General features: G+C 63.7%; 1 protein-coding gene across 1 annotated transcript in view; it reads left to right on the plus strand.

Moving 5' to 3' along the window:
* LOC136309455 (opioid growth factor receptor-like) overlaps positions 1-7,260 on the plus strand; it is a 10,641-nt gene extending 3,381 nt beyond the window's left edge. The window contains exon 4 of the mRNA XM_066237594.1: positions 7,100-7,260. Coding sequence (XP_066093691.1) covers positions 7,100-7,260 — 161 coding nt within the window. The remainder of the gene's footprint in view (positions 1-7,099) is intronic.
* Positions 7,261-19,512: the final 12,252 nt, after the last annotated feature.

Genomic DNA, 19,512 nt, shown 5'->3' on the forward strand with positions numbered 1-19,512 from the left:
TGTGCGCGCGGGTCCTGAGACCCTTCTCCTCTGGCGCCTCTCACCTGCGGTCCTGAGACCCTTCTCTCTGGCGCCCTCACCTGCGCTGGTCCTGAGACCCCTTCTCTCTGGCGCCCTCACCTGCGCTGGTCCTGAGACCCTTCTCCTCTGGCGCCCTCACCTTGCGCTGGTCCTGAGACGCTTCTCCTCTGGCGCCCTCACTGCGCTGGTCCTGAGACCCCTTCTCCTCTGGCGCCCTCACCCTGTGCTGGTCCTGAGACCCTTCTCCTCTGGCGCCCTCACCTGCGCTGGTCCTGAGACGCATTCTCCTCTGGCGCCCTCACCTGTGCTGGTCCCGAGACCCTTCTCCTCTGGCGCCCTCACCTGTGCGCAGAGCTGGTCCCGAGACGCTTCTCCTCTGGCGCCCTCACCTGTGCTGGTCCTGAGACCCTTCCCCTCTGGCGCCCTCACCTGTGCGCAGAGCTGGTCCTGAGACGCTTCTCCTCTGGGCCCGCCTCACCTGTGCTGGTCCTGAGACACTTCTCCTCTGGCGCCCTCACCTGTGCGCAGAGCTGGTCCTGAGACGCTTCTCCTCTGGCGCCCTCACCTGTGCTGGTCCTGAGACGCTTCTCCTCTGGCGCCCTCACCTGTGCTGGTCCCGAGACACTTCTCCTCTGGCGCCCTCACCTGTGCTGGTCCTGAGACGCTTCTCCTCTGGCGCCCTCACCTGTGCTGGTCCTGAGACGCTTCTCCTCTGGCGCCCTCACCTGTGCGCGGGAGCCTGTCCCGAGACGCTTCCCCTCTGGCGCCCTCACCTGTGCTGGTCCTGAGACGCTTCTCCTCTGGCGCCCTCACCTGTGCTGGTCCTGAGACGCTTCTCCTCTGGCGCCCTCACCTGTGCTGGTCCTGAGACCCTTCTCCTCTGGCGCCCTCACCTGTGCTGGTCCCGAGACACTTCTCCTCTGGCGCCCTCACCTGTGCTGGTCCTGAGACGCTTCTCCTCTGGCGCCCTCACCTGCGCTGGTCCTGAGACCCTTCTCCTCTGGCGCCCTCACCTGTGCTGGTCCTGAGACCCTTCTCCTCTGGCGCCCTCACCTGTGCTGGTCCTGAGACCCTTCCCCTCTGGCGCCCTCACCTGTGCTGGTCCTGAGACCCTTCTCCTCTGGCGCCCTCACCTGTGCTGGTCCTGAGACCCTTCCCCTCTGGCGCCCTCACCTGTGCTGGTCCTGAGACCCTTCTCCTCTGGCGCCCTCACCTGTGCTGGTCCTGAGACGCTTCTCCTCTGGCGCCCTCACCTGTGCTGGTCCTGAGACCCTTCCTCTCTGGCGCCCTCACCTGTGCTGGTTCTGAGACGCTTCCCCTCTGGCGCCCTCACCTGTGCTGGTCCTGAGACGCTTCTCCTCTGGCGCCCTCACCTGTGCTGGTCCCGAGACCCTTCTCCTCTGGCGCCCTCACCTGTGCGCAGAGCTGGTCCTGAGACGCTTCTCCTCTGGCGCCCTCACCTGCGCTGGTCCTGAGACCCTTCTCCTCTGGCGCCCTCACCTGTGCGCAGAGCTGGTCCTGAGACGCTTCTCCTCTGGCGCCCTCACCTGTGCTGGTCCTGAGACGCTTCTCCTCTGGCGCCCTCACCTGTGCTGGTCCTGAGACCCTTCTCCTCTGGCGCCCTCACCTGCGCTGGTCCTGAGACCCTTCCCCTCTGGCGCCCTCACCTGCGCTGGTCCTGAGACCCTTCCCCTCTGGCGCCCTCACCTGTGCTGGTCCTGAGACGCTTCTCCTCTGGCGCCCTCACCTGTGCTGGTCCTGAGACCCTTCCCCTCTGGCGCCCTCACCTGTGCTGGTCCTGAGACGCTTCTCCTCTGGCGCCCTCACCTGTGCGCAGAGCTGGTCCTGAGACGCTTCCCCTCTGACGCCCTCACCTGTGCTGGTCCTGAGACGCTTCTCCTCTGGCGCCCTCACCTGTGCGCAGAGCTGGTCCTGAGACGCTTCTCCTCTGGCGCCCTCACCTGTGCTGGTCCTGAGACCCTTCCCCTCTGGCGCCCTCACCTGTGCTGGTCCTGAGACGCTTCTCCTCTGGCGCCCTCACCTGTGCGCAGAGCTGGTCCTGAGACGCTTCCCCTCTGACGCCCTCACCTGTGCTGGTCCTGAGACGCTTCTCCTCTGGCGCCCTCACCTGTGCGCAGAGCTGGTCCTGAGACGCTTCTCCTCTGGCGCCCTCACCTGTGCTGGTCCTGAGACCCTTCCCCTCTGGCGCCCTCACCTGTGCTGGTCCCGAGACACTTCTCCTCTGGCGCCCTCACCTGTGCTGGTCCTGAGACCCTTCTCCTCTGGCGCCCTCACCTGTGCTGGTCCTGAGACGCTTCTCCTCTGGCGCCCTCACCTGTGCTGGTTCTGAGACCCTTCTCCTCTGGCGCCCTCACCTGTGCTGGTCCTGAGACCCTTCTCCTCTGGCGCCCTCACCTGTGCTGGTCCTGAGACCCTTCTCCTCTGGCGCCCTCACCTGTGCTGGTCCTGAGACGCTTCCCCTCTGGCGCCCTCACCTGTGCTGGTTCTGAGACCCTTCTCCTCTGGCGCCCTCACCTGTGCTGGTCCTGAGACCCTTCTCCTCTGGCGCCCTCACCTGTGCTGGTCCCGAGACACTTCTCCTCTGGCGCCCTCACCTGTGCTGGTCCTGAGACCCTTCCCCTCTGGCGCCCTCACCTGTGCTGGTCCCGAGACACTTCTCCTCTGGCGCCCTCACCTGTGCTGGTCCTGAGACCCTTCTCCTCTGGCGCCCTCACCTGTGCTGGTCCCGAGACACTTCTCCTCTGGCGCCCTCACCTGTGCTGGTCCTGAGACACTTCTCCTCTGGCGCCCTCACCTGTGCTGGTCCTGAGACCCTTCTCCTCTGGCGCCCTCACCTGTGCGCAGAGCTGGTCCTGAGATGCTTCTCCTCTGGCGCCCTCACCTGTGCTGGTCCTGAGACCCTTCTCCTCTGGCGCCCTCACCTGTGCTGGTCCTGAGACGCTTCTCCTCTGGCGCCCTCACCTGTGCTGGTCCTGAGACCCTTCCCCTCTGGCGCCCTCACCTGTGCTGGTCCTGAGACGCTTCTCCTCTGGCGCCCTCACCTGTGCGCGGGAGCCGGTCCTGAGACGCTTCTCCTCTGGCTGGAGCAGCCCTGTGGGGCAGGGGCCACTTTCCAAGCCCCCTCCCACCCCCCACCCTACGAAAACATCAGCAGCAGACACCGTGGAGCTGAGCACCTGGGGGTGGGGGTTCCTGAGGTCAGACCCTCAGCTTCTTTCTCTGCCTTGAGCCGGTCAGTCCGAGTCGGGGGCTAGAGTGGGTCTGAGAGCCAGACGCACTGGGGTTTGTGGGTGAAGCCCACGGTGCCTGGGTGGCAGCCTCCCCGGAGCCTCTCTCTGCTGTACCTCCGTCCCTGGTAGCTTTTTACTGAGGAGGGGGAGGGAATGCTAGAAGTCATTTACACTTTAGTAAGAATTAAACCAGCCTGTTCTGTCTCTCAGGGGCCTGGGGCAGCCACAGTTTACCGGTGCCTGTGGGCTTCATTCAGCCTGGCTGCATGCAAGGAGTGCTATCACCCCCTATTTTAAGGATAAGAAGACCAATAAATGACCCAGATTAACGACTTGGCCAGTGTGGTAAGGCCCCAACCTTCCCCAGGAGGGTCTGAGGAGGGAATCTCTGGCCACCATGATGGTGATGACAGTTTCTTAGTGGAAAGGCTACCATCCCGTTGTGAGTGTTCCCTGATGTCAGGAGCAAGTGTTTCCGGACGTTTCAGGGGCCTGAAAACTGCTCCTGTGCCTCCAGCCAGGCCGGCCTGGCCAGCTCCACCTGCAGGCCTGACTCAGCTTCTTGTGCAGGTGCTGACCCAGGAAGGGTCAGCTGTCCCTGGGGCTGCAGCCCAAACCCCAGCCCAGTCTGGGGCACCTCACAGTGGCACCGAGGTCCCTGCCCTTCCTGCTACAGCACACGGTCAAACCACTAGGCTCCACTGTGGGGCATGCACGAGTGTCCAGGGACACCCCCCCTGCATCCAGCTTGAATACCCTGTCTCCTCCCTGCACCTGTCCCTTCCTGGCCTTTAAATAGCAGTTACGAGACCTCTGCCCCTCCCTCCCCTGTGGAGACAGTGCACACACGACAGGCTTCCCAAAAACAGCCGCCCTTTCCCGCTGCCATGGACAGGCTGGCCAGCCCCAGGGCACAGCAGGAAATGACCAGAGGACATTCCTGGCTGGCTGGCTGGCCAGAGACGGAGGATGCCTGGGTCCCAGACCACAGTGGCCTCTTGCTGGCTGTGACCTTGAGGAGAACAGAGGGTCAGGGTGGCAGCGCTCTGAGCAGGGGGGTGGCCAGTCCGTCATGTCTGGGAGGGGCCCGAGGTGACCGTCCCTTGCCTCTGCCGGGGAGGCACCGTCCTCCTCCTGAAGAGTGTGGCCATTCAAGCACTTTCATGTTGGGGCTGGTGGTGGTGCAGAGCTCCGGTCAGGATGCGTCCTGGCGTCCCTCCCGGGTCTGGGTGTGGGTGGAGGGTGTGCCACTGACCGGGCCGCAGCCTGTCAGGTGCTACGATCCCCCCCGGGCCCCCCCCAGCCCAAGCAGAGCTGCTCAGAGCTGCTCAGAGATCTGACCACCGCACTCGGTGCCCTGACGAGTGGCTATTTTTAACCTGAGTGTGGTGAGTGCATTTCTAGAAGGAACCTGCTCTCCTGATCAATGCCTGCAGCTGCCCCTGCGTGGACACACTCGGCTTGCACTGGCCGGGCTGCTGAGGGCTGTAACCGAATCCCGTCAGCTGACCGGGGCGGGATAAATCTGTCTCCTCCGACAAGCGCGTCCTGCTGCTCTTATCTGGTTACAGACGCCCGTTCCCGCCGCCGCCGCTGGCCCTTAATATAACTCTGAAGTCACGCCTGGCGGCCGGGGCGTGGGGGGCGTGGGGGGAGGGCTGGGGGCTGGGGGCTGGGACCCCGGAGGCTGGGGGGCAGCACTGTGGCCTGAGAGGACCCCCCTGCCTCCTGAAGCGTGCACTCGGGATGTGCCCAAAGTGGCGAGAGAGCTGTGTCCTCGTCGCTGGCCCACGAGGGGTGCTGCCCGAGGGAGGTGCCACAGGGTCGTGACCCCCACCGAGTCATCGAGACATCGAGCCCATGGCTGATTTGGGGGAGATGACGAGAGCTTCATCAGACCCTCAAACGGACCCTTCCCTGGAGGTGGAAAACCAGGTCCCATGTCACACAGACTGCAGCTCTCTGGCTCCTCAGCCCCGAAGGCGTCTCAGACCACCTTGTTTAGACGAGTCCCCCGTCCAGGCATCACGACCCTTCTCTCGGCCTTCAGTTTTTCCCTATCCAATCACCAGCAGGTGAAATTTACATTCACTGTTCACGTGCTTGCTGCCTGCCTGCTCCCCACGGAACGGGAGTCCCATAAGGCCAGGGAACCCGGCCGTTCAACCACAGAGGTGGCTTCCTGGCACGCCTGGAGCCACGCCGGGGGACAGAGGAGCCGTATCTAAAGTGTCTCAGTCAGGACAGGTGGGGTCAGGCCCAGTAACAAACACGCCCCCCCCCAATCTAATGGCCTCAGATGAGAAAGGTTTTGTGTTGTTTTTCTTTTCTTTTCATCTTGAGCCTTGTTGGTCATTGGGGTGGGCAGTGAGGTGGGAGGGGGCACGGCTTTCGCAGACCTGTACGCATCACACGGGCTCGTCGACCGCTCACCGTCAGACCAAAGCCCGTGGCCGGGGAAGCAGAAGGAGATTCCTGCAGGTGGAAATGAGAAAACCCCACAGGGACAGGAAAATGCTTTCTACGAGCCTGAAGTGCAGCCTGAAGCACGGAGCACAGAGCATGGTGCGGGCTGACCCGGAGGGACTGGGGGCTGAGTGGGCCCCTCCCCAGCGGGCTGACAGGGAGGGACTGGGGGCTGAGTGGACCCCTCCCCAGCGGGCTGACCCGGAGGGACTGGGGGCTGAGTGGACCCCTCCCCAGCGGGCTGACAGGGAGGGACTGGGGGGGCTGAGTGGACCCCTCCCCAACTGGCTGACAGGGAGGGACTGGGGGCTGAGTGGACCCCTCCCCAGCGGGCCCACGTGCCCACCTGGGTGGGCCCCATGCAGGCTCCGGGGCTTGGGGGCCACAGGCACAGTCAGATGAGGACTCAGGATTTCTTATGCCGTGGGCCGGCCCGTTGACTTCAAAGGTGCTGCGTTAATGTCGCAAGTGGCCGATACCTTCATTGAACCCCTGGCGTAACGGCAGCCGTAAACTGTGACCTCCCCTCCACCCCCTCCCCCAAGTTAAGAGCAAATCTGTAAATACTTATCTTATCTCTGCAAAGGGAAAACCATTCCTACTTAATTTCTCTTGATCCCAATCCTGGGGTCCGATCCCTGGCTGTCAGTGTGGGCTTGTGATGCCCCGCCGGGCAGAGGTCCAGGGTGGGTGCTGCCCCTACTCTGAGTTTGGGGTGTCCACGCTAACCCCGCCCATCCCAGGCCCGTGTCCCGAGCGTGAATGTCCAGGCCGGTGTGTGGAGAGGGAGCAGGTGCCCAGCTCCTCCTCCATCCCCCACCCTGGTGGCCAGACCCAAACCGGGCCCTCCTGAGCCTAACCCGCTCTGGGCCCTGGGCTGGGCCCCGATCGGACCCTGCAGACGCTGGAGGGGCCGGTGGGACACGACCGAGTGAGCTGGCTGGTGTGAGGCATCAGGGAGCGGCGGGGCTTGTGGAGAACGGGGGGCATCTAGCCGTGGGACTATCTAGCCACCTAGCTCTACCATCTAGCCACCTCGGGACTGTGGGCCCTCCGCTCCGCACACTGGCACCTGCTGGGGGTCCTGGGAACTCGGGTCACTGACCCTCGCAGGCCAGAGCAGGCGCACAGAGGACGAGCCTTGGCTGCAGGCTTCTGGTTAGGGAGCCTGCCAGACTGGAAGCTTCTCTCAGGCGGGAATGACCCGGCCCCCTCAGGGCTCCCAGGGTCCCGAAGAACCCCACATTTCCGGTTTACTGCCGTACATCACGGCTCGGCAAAGCTGGTGCAATGACGTTTGCTGAGTGATGGGGTGGGGGTGTGTCTCGGGGCCCCTGAGCAGCCCTCCCCACTGTCTCTAGGAGTGCGGCCTGTGCCCAGGACCCTGAGGGAGGGCTACTCAGAGCTGTGGGGCCCGGGTGTCCTGCAGGGCCTCCCCCCCCCACGGCACGCAGAAGCCCTGGGCAGCTGCTGGCCCAGTTGTCGGGACAGGCGGGACGGCTGGCAGGACACCGTGGTCTAGGGACAGGCAGGACTGAAGGCAAGCCGCCCTTCCCCTCGCGAGCGCCCCTGCAGCTGTGCTCAGGGCTCCACGGACAGCAAAGCAGGTGGCCAGGCCGCCGTGCACGCCACTGACCGGGGATCCTCCGGTTCCAACCCCGAGGGGAGCAGGGCCAGCTGGGCACGGGACCCAGAACGGGCGCAGGACGGGCACTGGGCCTGTCGGATTTGACCGCTGACGGCTGCATCCCTCACTTGGAACCAGCGGGTGGGGTGGTTCTCCTGGTCCAGGACAGGCTACCTCGCAGACAGAGGTGCCACAATGGCCCTGCCCCAAGCTGAGCCCCAGGAGGCCCCAGGAAGTGTGGGAGCCATGTGTGGCCCCCCTGTTACATAGCTCCAATGGTTGGGATCAAGGTGCCCTGGGCCAGTCCCCGTAGGAGCACCCCGGGGAGGCACTGGGGGGCTTCCTCATCCTCTCAACAGTGTGGCAGCTCCGAGCCTGCAAACGCCTGTCTGTCTGCCACCCAGCGGGGCGCAGCCTTGTAGGACCTGGTGCTGCCGGATGCCTGTGCCAGGACGGGTACTCACCTCACCCGTCTAATCATTCACCTGCCTGATGTGCAATGTCATGTGACAGCGTCACCCAGAGTGGTCTCACGGCCTTAAAAACTCTCTGTGCTCCCCTACTCACCCCAACCCCCACCCCAAACCCTGGAGCCCACGGCTCTGTTCACCGTCTCCATGGTGTTCTGCCTTTTCCAGGACGTCACCGAGTTGGAATCACGCAGTGTGTAGCCTCTGCAGAGTGGCTTCTGTCCCTTATCGTATGTATCTCAGGTCCCTCCCTCCACGAGTTCTCATGACTAGACAGCTCGTTTCTTTTCCGCGCTGAATAACATTCCACTGTCTGGACCGCCGCTGACCCATCCGGCTGTGAACGGACGGCTTGGTTGCTTCCTAGTTTTGGGGAATTCCGAATAAAGCTGCAAGAAACCCCCCTGTGTGTGGGTCTTGTGTGGCAATCAGCTTGTAAGGCACTCTAAGTCCTCATGCTGTGGGGACCCACACCCAAAATTCATGGGCTGAAGTCCTAACTGACCCCCAGGACCTCCGAACGTGATCTTAGTTAGAAATAGGGTTGTTGAAGGCGTAATTATAAGGTGACCGATCACCCTCCATTAGGGAGGACAGTCTTTCTTTTCTAAGTTCCGTCCTCCCTCGAAAAGTGTCCTCCTACCTGATATTGGAAGACTCATCTGTAAATGTCCGTGTTCAATCGATGCCAAGTCGACCCGTTGCGTGTGATGTGACGTGTTTGTATCTAAAAGGGTGCCTTTTTTCTTACAGTTATTACTAAAAATTAACGGGCCTGTAAGCATAATGACAATATAAAATGTTACAAATGTTTTTTATTGTGAATTGATCATATTACAGTGTATTCTTGTGGAATGAATCAAATGTTTCTTTTATTTACGATACTGTTTTCTTCCATTTATTTTTGTCCTCCTTCTCACTGTGTAAAAGTTGGTCACCTCAGTAATTAGTTCAGGGGAGGTCACCCTGGGGTGGGGTGGGCCTAGCCCAACACGACCGGTGTCCTGGTAACAAGACAAGACTTTGGGACAGGTGCGCACACACAGGGGAAAGATGGAGGCAGAGACAGGGCAATGTGTCGATGGGGCAAGGGACCCCAGAGATGCCAGCCTCCCGCGGGGGCTGAGAGAGGCCTGAGCACACGCCCCCTCTCAGGAGGGACCCGCCCTGTGGACACCTGTGTTGGTGACGTCCGGCATCTGGAACAGAGAGGAGATCCATTCCTGTTGTTGAAGCCCCCCGTCCGTGGGGCTGAGTCTGGCGGTCTCGGGACCCTCACGACCTAGTGATCACGTGTGTGTGTGTGCGCGCGGTGACCACACACACTGCCTCACTGCAGCCTCGGGCAGCCTGTGGTCACTGCACTGCCACCCGGTTTGCAGCTGAGGACACGGCACCCCGTGGCTCCTCCGTTCACCCCACTGACTGCCGGCTCCCAGCCTCCCATGCTCAAGTGACTGGGGGACAAGCATGTGCTTAAAGGGCAGGGGCGGACAACCCTGATGGTAATCCCCAAGGGAGTTATGGGACACCTCCCCCTGAGGAGACCCCCACGCCGGCAGCTCCTAGGGCCTCTCGGGGCGTAGAGCCAGAGGCCGCTCTGCTCACCTGTCCCCAGCCCTGCAGCCAGTGCCCCGGCCTGGCCGTCTGCAGCTGACAGGGCACCAGGAGCTATTTCTGCAGGAAAAGCAGCTTTGTCTCCTCCGTGACGCAGCCTGGACTCGGACACCCCATTCGTCACTGCTGCGGACCGGGGAGGAACCACAGGGACAGAAAGGCCGTGGCCAGCCTTGGGATGACCTTGGCACAACGGGAAATGCCCTCTGTGATGTCAAAGTTAATTATTTCCAGGAGAAATGTCGGCTGGCCCTAATGAGTTGGAGGTGTGTGGGCAGAGCTGCTCCCTGGCCGGCTGGCATCTGGGGCCCTGGGGGGGGGGGAGCATGGGGTCCTGGACCCAGGGGATGCTTGGGTGCCGGACACAGGGGTGGAGGAAGGAGACACCTTCTGGTTTTTAGACCTGGCACTTCTGTGGGCACTTGAGGGGTTTAGAGCCCCCGTCCAGGCCTCGGTGAATGGAGGATGGGGTGGGGGAGGAGGGGGCCACCACTCCTGGGGGGTGGGGGAGGCTGGGATGCAGCAGAGGCTCCCACCAGTCCCTGACACCCACCTCCCAGCCTCCTCTGGGCTCAGCTCTTAGGTCCATACACCCAGAGGTCCCCGCACCTTAGGGTGAAATCAGACTTCTTACCCTGCCTACAACCCCGCCTGACCCCCCACCCCGGCTACCCCTCCCTCATCTGTTCCCTGAGCCTCAAAGTTTCCTGTTGTTTTGTAGATGTCTGTGGCCCTGAGCCGGGCGCCCTCGCTCCTGGCCAGCTCTGAGCACCCCAGAAACCACCCCGTCTGCAGCAGGTATGAACACCGGCCTGTGAGGGGCCTCGGACGCTGTCCACTGCCCGGCTGAGGGGTTGAGCGTGCTGACCCTGCGGCCAGCCGTGCCCCTGCGTGCTCAGGGTTCCCGTGAGAGAGCCGCCCGGGATGACCGGGAGGAACCCCTGGGCTGCACAGGGACACAATCTCGGGGACTTCTGAGTTCTGCTGGAGGTTTTATTTCCCAAGTAATGGCCGTCCTGGGCTGAGCAGACGTCCCAAACCGGAAGCTTCTCCAAGCGACGCCCGCTGTCACTCAGCCGGGCGGACATCACTACGGTCCCCGTCCCCGAGTCACAGGGGAGGTGCGAGGAGGCCTACACGACCCGCCTGGGGACTCCTGGTGAGGAAAGGGCAGGGCCAGCCGGGATCGCTGGGACGCAGAGCTGGTGGCCTTTCTGCAGCTGCCTCGGGACCGGGTCCCGTCCCACGTCCCACGTCCCACACCGGCTGCCCTGACCACTGGGGCCCTGGGACCAGGCCCCCTCGCTGGGCCAGCACGGACTGCCGGGGACGCTCGGCTTGGCTATAAACGAATCAGAGCCCCTCCCCCCCACAACTTCCTGGGAGGCAACCAGAGATGAGCTGCCTAAATAAGTAAAAATTCTGTTTACTGGCATCGAAGACTATTTCAGGTTTCGCCTTTCAGCCAATCAATGTCCAGTCTGCGTTGGTCAATACCCAGCTCGCTGGTGCTCAGGAAGCCAGCAGGGGTGGGGAGGCCCATTGAGGGGGGGCCCATTGGGGGGGGCAGCCGTGAGCTCCGGAGGAGCCTCAGTCCTGACACCCGCTGGTACCCACTGGTCCTCGTCCCCTGTGCCTGATGCCGGAGCCGGTCACGGGCTTGTTGCGGAGACACTGGGCAGCCCTGAACGCAAAGTGCCCAGTATACAGCAAGCACTCAATAAATACTGGCTTTGTCGATGGCAGGAGACACAGCCTTCTTCCTCCTCCGCCGCTCGGGCTCAGAGGGGCTGGGAGCCTGGGTGCCTCGGTGTCTCTGGACCATGACCCCCCCCAGGCTGAGCTGTGATGAGAATGTCTGCTTTCAGCCCCCTGGCCACGGCACCTCCCTCCCCCACCGTCCTGGGCAGACACAGGGCCCAGGAGCCACCGAGGGCATGGCCACGCGGGGCCGAGCTGGGTGGCAGCTTTCTCTGTTATGGGACGATGACACTTGGCCCTAGAAGTTTGAGAGCATGATGTCTGGTTTTTAAGCACTTCTGTATTTTGTCACTCAGCTTGGTCTTGGGAGACGAATATGTGTGTGTGTGTGTGTGTGTGTGTGTGTGTGTGTGTGTATATATATATATATATATATTTTAAGGGCACTTGGGGCTAATTGAAAAGCCCAACCTGATCTTGGGGGGGGGGGGCAAGCCAGGCGTCTGCTGTTATATTTAATGACACCTTTGGAGTTCCTCATGATTAGAAGTTGCTAGAAAAATGGGTCTGCCAGTGAGGAGGAGGTGGCTCCTGGTAGCGATGGCACTTGGCGAATCTTTCCCTTTGTCTCTGGCCCAGGGAGAGGCCCCGGGGAGTCTGGTGGGGCCTGGCCCCCGGGGAGGAGGTTTGGGGGAGAAGGAGGGTGGGTGGAGGGAAAGCCCCTGGTCCTGGGGAGCAGCGGGGGGGGGGGGAGCTGCTATTTGAAGCATCGTTGACACTGTTCTCCCACCTCCCTCGTGGGGCCGGTGAGGGTTTCCTGAGCACCTACTGTGTCCCCGGTGCATTGGTCCCCATCCTTGGGGACAACAGGCGCGTGCTGGGAATGACCCAGGTGCTGCAGACTGGGGGACGGTCCCCGGAGGGTTTGACAGCTGACGTTGCCGTTTGGGTGGCTGAGTGCACCGAAGGTCACTTGTCTCTCAAAGCGCTGTCCTGACTCCCTGCTGATGCTCCCTGCCTGGCCACCCCCCCCAGGACACAGAAAGGGGGGAGCCAAGGCCACTTGTCTCCGGCGTTCGGCGTGGTGGGTGGCCCGCAGCTCCGGGTCGGGCTGTGGTTCCCCACGGCCAAGGCGAACGTGACTCCAGCGGCCCCCTCCCTCCCCCGGCCCTCCCTCCCAGCCATCACCCACTCAGCTCAGCTTCTTGGAAAAGGCTATTCTTGGGTCTATAAAACAGGTGCCCAGTGTGGAGCTTGAGTCGAGTCCTCACTGATGTCAGCCTCCCGAAGTGTCCTGGTCCAGTGCCGAGGTCGCCTCTGCTCCTGGCTGGACAAGTGTCCCCACCCCCCCACCCCGCCCGGGCTGGCTCTTTGGGGAGGGCTCCAGGCCTCGGCTGGTGTCCTGAGTCTGAGGCTCCCACAACCCACTCAGGGACTGGAGAGAGGGCCTGAGACTCTAACATGGAGACGGGTGTCAGTCACCTCCTCCAGGAAGCACTCCCTGCTCTCTCCGGTCCCGTTAACCATGTCATTTGCTGGTTCTGAGCTGCGTCCTGGTGGGAGACCTGGGTTCTGTCTGAGGTCTGACTCTATGTCAGGCCCTGTACTAGGCCCCTTCCCCTCGGGCTGGGCGTGGCGACATCCCGACTCCCAGAGGAGCGTCAGAACCCCGAGAGGCCGCATGCCGGCCTCGGGGCTCAGAGCGCTGGGTGTGGGCCGAGCGAGTATCCCTGCAGGGACCCGTGAGTGAGCGTGCCCCAACCTCCACTGCAATCTGTACCACGGGGCACAAAGGACCCGTTTGAAGCTGCTGGTGTTGCTTTGGGGGACCCTGGTTCCTGGGGGCGGTTATGCTCCAATGTGTGTAGCCTTCAGCCCAGGGCCAGCTCTGGGCAGCACCCTCAGGTCTGAGGTGCCAGCGTCAACGGCATGGCTGGCGGGTCCTGGCCCCCCTGGCCCCCCAGGAAGCTCTCTGGCCAGCCCTGTGGCCAGGTCTCGCTAGTGGACGAAGGCCCACAGAAAGGACCAGAGCGAGGCCGCCGTGGAGGAGGCGGGGCTGGCGGTGGGCGGAAGGAAATTTATATTTTTTGGCACGGACGGCCTCTGCAATGACATAATCGGGAGGTTTTACTGACTGGGCAGTAGCATCGCTCATCACCGCGGGCACACGGTGCTTCGCAGCCTTGGCGAAGGTCACGCCAGGGGCTCAGGGAGGCGGCCTGGAGGTGGGGGGTGGGGGGCTGCAGCTGGTCCTGGCTGAGCACCCCCCGCCTGCCGGGGTCCAGCCCCGGGGGGAATCCAGGGGTCCCACAGGAGGAGACGGCGTCGGTGCCGCCCCCTCCATGGCTCTGGGGACGTGGCCCCATCACGCAATTACTCCTGCAGGAGTTACAGTCTCGCTCCCTCAAACTGGGTGGGATTAGCTTAGGGGGAGTTGGGGGGGGCTGGGCATCACCATGGGGGGGCTGATGCAGGAGAGGGGGGCGCTCCAGGGAGAACTGCAGAGTCACGTGGGCGTCAGAGTGGGGGAGGGGAGCAACAGACCCTTGGACGGAAGCACCGGACACTCAACGCTCAGGCCCGGCCTATCTGCTATCTCAACAAGACGACCCATCGCCCTGGAAGTGGGGGGGTGGGGCGAAGAGGAGGTGCTTGCGGGGGCAGTCGAGACCCTGCCGGGGGGCCCCCCCGGCTGCGAGCCATCCGGAAGCCCAGACCTGAACGGACGACGGGGCCGCGCCCCACAGCTGCTGCCCGGTGGGCATCACCACCCCACGACGGTGCCGGCTTCAGGCAGCCTGGCACATGCTCAGAACCCTCCCAACACAGGCCCTGCAGCCGCGGCGACGGGGTGGGGGGGTGGCGGAGGCCGTGGGAGCCAGCTGCCCCCCACTCGAGCTGTGCGCCCGCCCCGAGGTGTTGAGGGTGGGTTCCCGTTTTGTATCAGTTTTCTGTGTCTGGGTCACAAACGACCGTGCATTTAACAGCTCGGGACACCACCCGCTCCTGGTCTCACAGCTCCCGCGGCTCAGAAGCCCAGCCTGACGTGCCAGGCCCCTCCGCTCAGGGGCTCGGGGCTGAAGTCAAGTGAGGGGGTGTCAGGGGACCCTTCCAAGCACGTTCAAGCTGCGTGACAGGAAGGGCCGGCAGAGACGGAGGGAGGGACTCGGGCTGGGTTGTCCATTTGACCAGACCAGCTCACTGCCCCCTCCAGGGGTCTGAGTGTGAAGGGGCCACGGCGGCTCCTGAGATGCCCGGCTTGGGGGGCTGGCCGTCAAGTGTGTGCTTGGGAAGCCCGCCCTCAGGGCCTGGCGCCCACCAGCTTCCACACGCCCGGCCCGCTGCCATGGGCCCCCTGCCCTCTGAGACCACCGCCCTCCCCAAGGCCAGCGCAGCCTCCGAGAGAGACGAGGTCGAGAGAGAGACGAGGTCGTGAGCTCCCACCACGGGAGGCATGCGACGGATGCGACGGACGCCTCCTGCACACGGGAAGGGAGGGCCGTGCGTCCCGGGCCGTCTCCAGCTCGGTCCCAGATTCTGTCTCAGCGCCTCCTTCCGACTTAGACCATCCCAGGGCGGGTCCTAGTGCGAGTCCAGGCCCAGACCCCATTGAGGTCAGCAGAGGCAGCAGTAGAACAAGCTGGCACAGCGGGCAGAGCTCCGGCCCTCGGCGGAGGTGGGGGTGGGGGTGGGGGGCGGGGACGGAGGTGTGTAGAGGCCGGAGGTCCGTCTGCACAGTGAGCCCCCACTAGCAGGTGGGAGGAAGGCGCCCCCCCTCCAAGGGCGGCTGTCACCTCTTCCCTGTTGGCCATAGGGCCCAGCCACCTTCTCCGAGGATGCCATACTCACCCCTCCCCCACTCATGTCCTGAGCATAAAACACAACATCTGTAAATGCGACATGGAGGAAACCAGAAGGGGAAACACACACACACACACCACACACACACACACACACCCGACACCCAAAGGACCCCCACGGGGGCCCCAGAGGAAAGCCACTCCGACGGCAACTCTGTCACCAGTCAACCCGGGGCCGGGCTGGCAGCCGCTCAGTTCCCTGTTCCAAATGAATGTGGCTTTTTTTTTTTTTCCTTCCCTTTCTCTTTAAAGCACTTTTAGAACAATCCCAAAATGAATATTTATGGGGCAGGGATGAGGGAACCGGCTAATTGTGGCTGAGATCCTGTTGGATCAACACGCCCGGCTCCCGGAGGACGCAGCAAGGAGATAAAGCCTTGCCTGGCCGCCCCCCCTACGCCAGGACGGGAGGAGAGTGGAGAAAAAACCTCTGACCCAAGCAGATCGCCCGCAACCCAGCCTGGTGCCAGCGATCAGGGCAGCCAGGGGCTTGGGGCGCCCTCTCTCTCTCTCTCTCTCTCTCTCTCTCTCTCTCAGAACAGGCCCGTGGCGGGGTCGTGCCCTTGGCGGCCGTGGCCTGCCCGTTGGGAGCTGGGTGACCGGCCTCTGCATGGCAACCACCAGAAGTCGGGGTCCCGCTGGGCCCCACGGGTGTCTGTCGGGGCAGCTTGATCTCTGCCGCCCGGGACCCTGTGGTCACCTCGGACAGGAGAAGTTCTCTGAGGTGCCCTTTCCGCCCTTTGCAGCCGAGCCCTGGGGAGGAGCAGGGAGCCGGCGGGCCCCTCAGCCACCGTCCCCTGCATTTGTCCGGCCTGACGGGGAAGGGTGGTCCGGCCGGGAGCGTCCAGCATTGGACACGAGGAGTCCACTGCTCTGGCACCTGAGCACAGGTGAAGTGACACGCACTCACCTGGATGGACATTCTGTCCCCCACCCCCGGCCTCCAATGATATCACGGGGTTAACGTTTTGGGGTAAATGGCTGTGAAGCTAAGTGGGGTCAAGGTTTCTCTCAATTTCTGGAGACTGGAGCCAGGCTGCCTTTGTCAGGGAGGTGGAAAGAGCTGCTGGGAAGGGTTAGGGTCAGCGAGAGGCCCCCCACCGCGGAGCCTCCCCAGCGGAGCCCACCTGACTCTGTCCACACCTGCCGGCCAGGCCTTCCCAGGTGCTCTGCAATGGACCACCCGCCCTCAGAGCCCGGGGGAGGGGGTGACCGCCGAGGTCTGAGAGCTCATCCTGGACCCCAGCGTCCTGCCCAGGGCTGGGCAGTTCACACCGTCGTCGCTGTCACCAGCGCCACGCGGCTCTGCGTTCTCCGCATCCTCGCCCACGGTCCCTACTCTCCACGGCTGGGCATCCTGGTGGCTGCCGGGCGGTGTCTCCCCGCGGTTCTGATTTCCGTCTCCATGGTGACGGGTGACATCGAGCCCCTTTCCCGGGCCCGTTGGCACCGGCCTGTGTTCTTTGGGGAGCCGTCCACGCGAGGCTTGCCCGTCCTCCCACTGGGTGAGCTGGACTTCCGTTCGATCCCCCGGGGTGGTAAGGGGCCGGAAGGTGAGTGCGAGGGAGCTCAGGGTCTTCCTGAGCCAACAGCCCTGCTGAGGGCACCCTCAGCTCAGCCTCCTCACCCCCCGGGAGGGGCCCCCCCTCAGCTCAGCCTCCTCACCCCTGGGAGGGGGCCCCCCTCAGCTCAGCCTCCTCACCCCCCGGGAGGGGGCCCCCCTCAGCTCAGCCTCCTCACCACCCGGGAGGGGGCCACGTGCCCACGTCACAGATCAGCAAGAAGAGTCGCCTCTCACTGCCCCCGGGGCACCCACACCCAGGCTCTGAGTCAGGGCTCACACCTAACTGGTTCCCTGAGTGCGGCCGGACCCCGGCCCTGCTGAGGCCTTCCGGGGCCCTGCACCCCACTCCCGTCCAGCGGAAGATGCGATGCTCCCGCCTGCCTGGCCCTGTGCGTGCGCCCTGGGGACAGCGCTTCAGGAAATGCTCTCAGCCAGAAGCCACTGCCCCCAGGGGCGTGCTCACGGCTCCATTACTGTCCTCCAGCTTCCAGGAAATCGCCTCCACCCTCTGCCCGGTGGGCGGTGGGCTGGCTGTGAGGTGCCCTGAGACCCTGCGGGTGGGGGCCTGGCTGTGAGGTGCCCTGAGACCCAGTGGGTGGGGGGCTGGCTGTGTGGTGCCCTGAGACCCAGTGGGTGGGGGGCTGGCTGTGAGGTGCCCTGAGACCCAGTGGGTGGGGGGCTGGCTGTGAGGTGCCCTGAGACCCAGCGGGTGGGGGGCTGGCTGTGAGGTGTCCTGAGACCCTGCGGGTGGGGGCCTGGCTGTGAGGTGCCCTGAGACCCAGCGGGTGGGGGGCTGGCTGTGTGGTGCCCTGAGACCCAGTGGGTGGGGGGCTGGCTGTGTGGTGCCCTGAGACCCAGTGGGTGGGGGCTGGCTGTGAGGTGCCCTGAGACCCAGTGGGTGGGGGGCTGGCTGTGAGGTGCCCTGAGACCCAGCGGGTGGGGGGCTGGCTGTGAGGTGCCCTGAGACCCAGCGGGTGGGGGGCTGGCTGTGAGGTGCCCTCTGCACAGCGGGTGGGGGGCTGGCTGTGAGGTGCCCTCTGCACAGCAGGTGGGGGGCTGGCTGTGAGGTGTCCTCTGCACGGCGGGTGGGGGGCTGGCTATGAGGTGCCTTGAGACCCGGCGGGTGGGGGGCTGGCTGTGAGGTGCCCTGAGACCCCAAAACCGCACGTGCCTCCACTCACCAGATCCCGACTCCTCCTCAGGGGCTGCCCGCCGGGTGTGCAGTGGGCTCGGTGGGTCCGGCTCCAGTGGGGCCTGGGTCACGTCCACACCAACCAGGCAGGGGATGGAGGGGGATGGTCCTGCAGCCTCAGGCCCCTGAGTCCCCTCACCCAACACCCCTGTTTCTCGTAAACACCTCCACTCGGTCAGCAGATCTTGCAGGCGAATTCTCAAAGGCCGGTCAGAGCCCGAGTGGTCCTCACACGGCCCCATGGCCTCCCCGATCCAAGCGGTCAGCCTGGTGGGGCTCTGGACAAGCTCTTCCCTCACCCCTGCGGTGTTTCCAACACGGTGGCCGTGCCCCTGCCCAGCCTCTCGTGTGTCCATCGCCTTGGCTGTGCCCGGACAGGAAAGGCGTCCACCTCTGGCCTGTGTGCTCCCGAGGTCCTGTGCCCACTGCTCCTCTGACACCACGCGGGCCACCCTTCATCCCCCCCAAAAGGCCTGCCTGGACCTCTGAGCAACACCACCACCTGGGCCCTGCCCTGCCCTGCCCTGCCCCAAACCTTCTCCATGTCGCACCACGAACAGCCCTCGTTCGATTCCACGTTCTCTCTCTCGGCATCCATCCCGGGAGCTGCTGCTCACACACGGCTCCTGAAACCAAAAATCAGCTCAATGAAAGCAAATCAGAGACGGGGGTCTACAGTCAGGTCAGCCCCACTCGGAGGTCTCGGCTGCCGCCGGTGCCCGCGTCAACTCAGAGACAACCCTCCCGGACTCTCCATCAGCCATCGCCTTTCGCTGTCTCAGCAAGCTCGTATATTTAAAAGAGGAAAGCCTGGTGATGATTTAAAAACAAGGGAAGTAGGCACTGTGCTTGATGCCCTCCAAATGTAAAAGAACTGGTTTAAAGGCACGAGTCCATCTCAAACGTGGCCCCGGTGGTGAGCACACAGAGCCCCCCCCCCACGGCGGACTGGTCCCACAGGGCGGCAACCCTGAGACTGTCCTTGGTGGTGAGTGCCTGGGGAGGGGGCGCGCTGTTGGGGCTCCTGGTTGCTGCCTTATTCATCTGCTCCCAGGACACGGTGTCACCTCCCCGGCCACCCTTCTCAGGACACCCAGGAGGGGCGTCTTCCACCCCTGAGCGGTTTCATCGGTGGCCAAGGCAGAGGACACTGGGGTCTGTCTTTACGGAGCTGGTGGAAGGAAGCAGGGACAGGCAGGCCGCAAGCCCCTGGCCAGCTCTGCCCCGGCCGTGTGACCTTGGGCAGGTCAGTCCCCTCTGAGCCCTGCTCCTCTTCGGTCAAGTGGGGTCACGGGACCCTCGCCTCTTCATGCCGCTTTGAAGACCAGCAAATCATCTTCATCGGAGATTCTGGGATGCCCGGGCCATGCTGGTGTTGTGGATGCACCCACGGAGAGCTCTGTCACCTGGCTCTGTCCAGGGACCTCGGGGACCTCTGGACACCCACCCACTCATGCCAGTCCCTCGCCTCAGTGCCACCGCCTGCCGTTACTAGGGTGATCGTGGTGGTGAGAGCAGCGCTGCCCCACACTGTCCCCTCCCTCACTGCCGGACAGGTCACAGCCTCCAGTTCCTGGCCGTCCCCTGCGGGCTCAGCCCAGGGCCTTGTGGTGGGGGGTCCGCCCCTGACAAGCAGGTGAGGGAACTCGCACTGCACGGCTGCTCTCCTGCTCTCAGCTAGCTGGAGGCCAGAAAGGTGCTTGGATGGGGGCCGCCTGAGGTGCTCAGGGCTCCCACCTGCCT

This window comes from Saccopteryx bilineata, chromosome 6 (genome assembly GCF_036850765.1).
Source record: "Saccopteryx bilineata isolate mSacBil1 chromosome 6, mSacBil1_pri_phased_curated, whole genome shotgun sequence".
NCBI classification, from domain to species: domain Eukaryota; kingdom Metazoa; phylum Chordata; class Mammalia; order Chiroptera; family Emballonuridae; genus Saccopteryx; species Saccopteryx bilineata.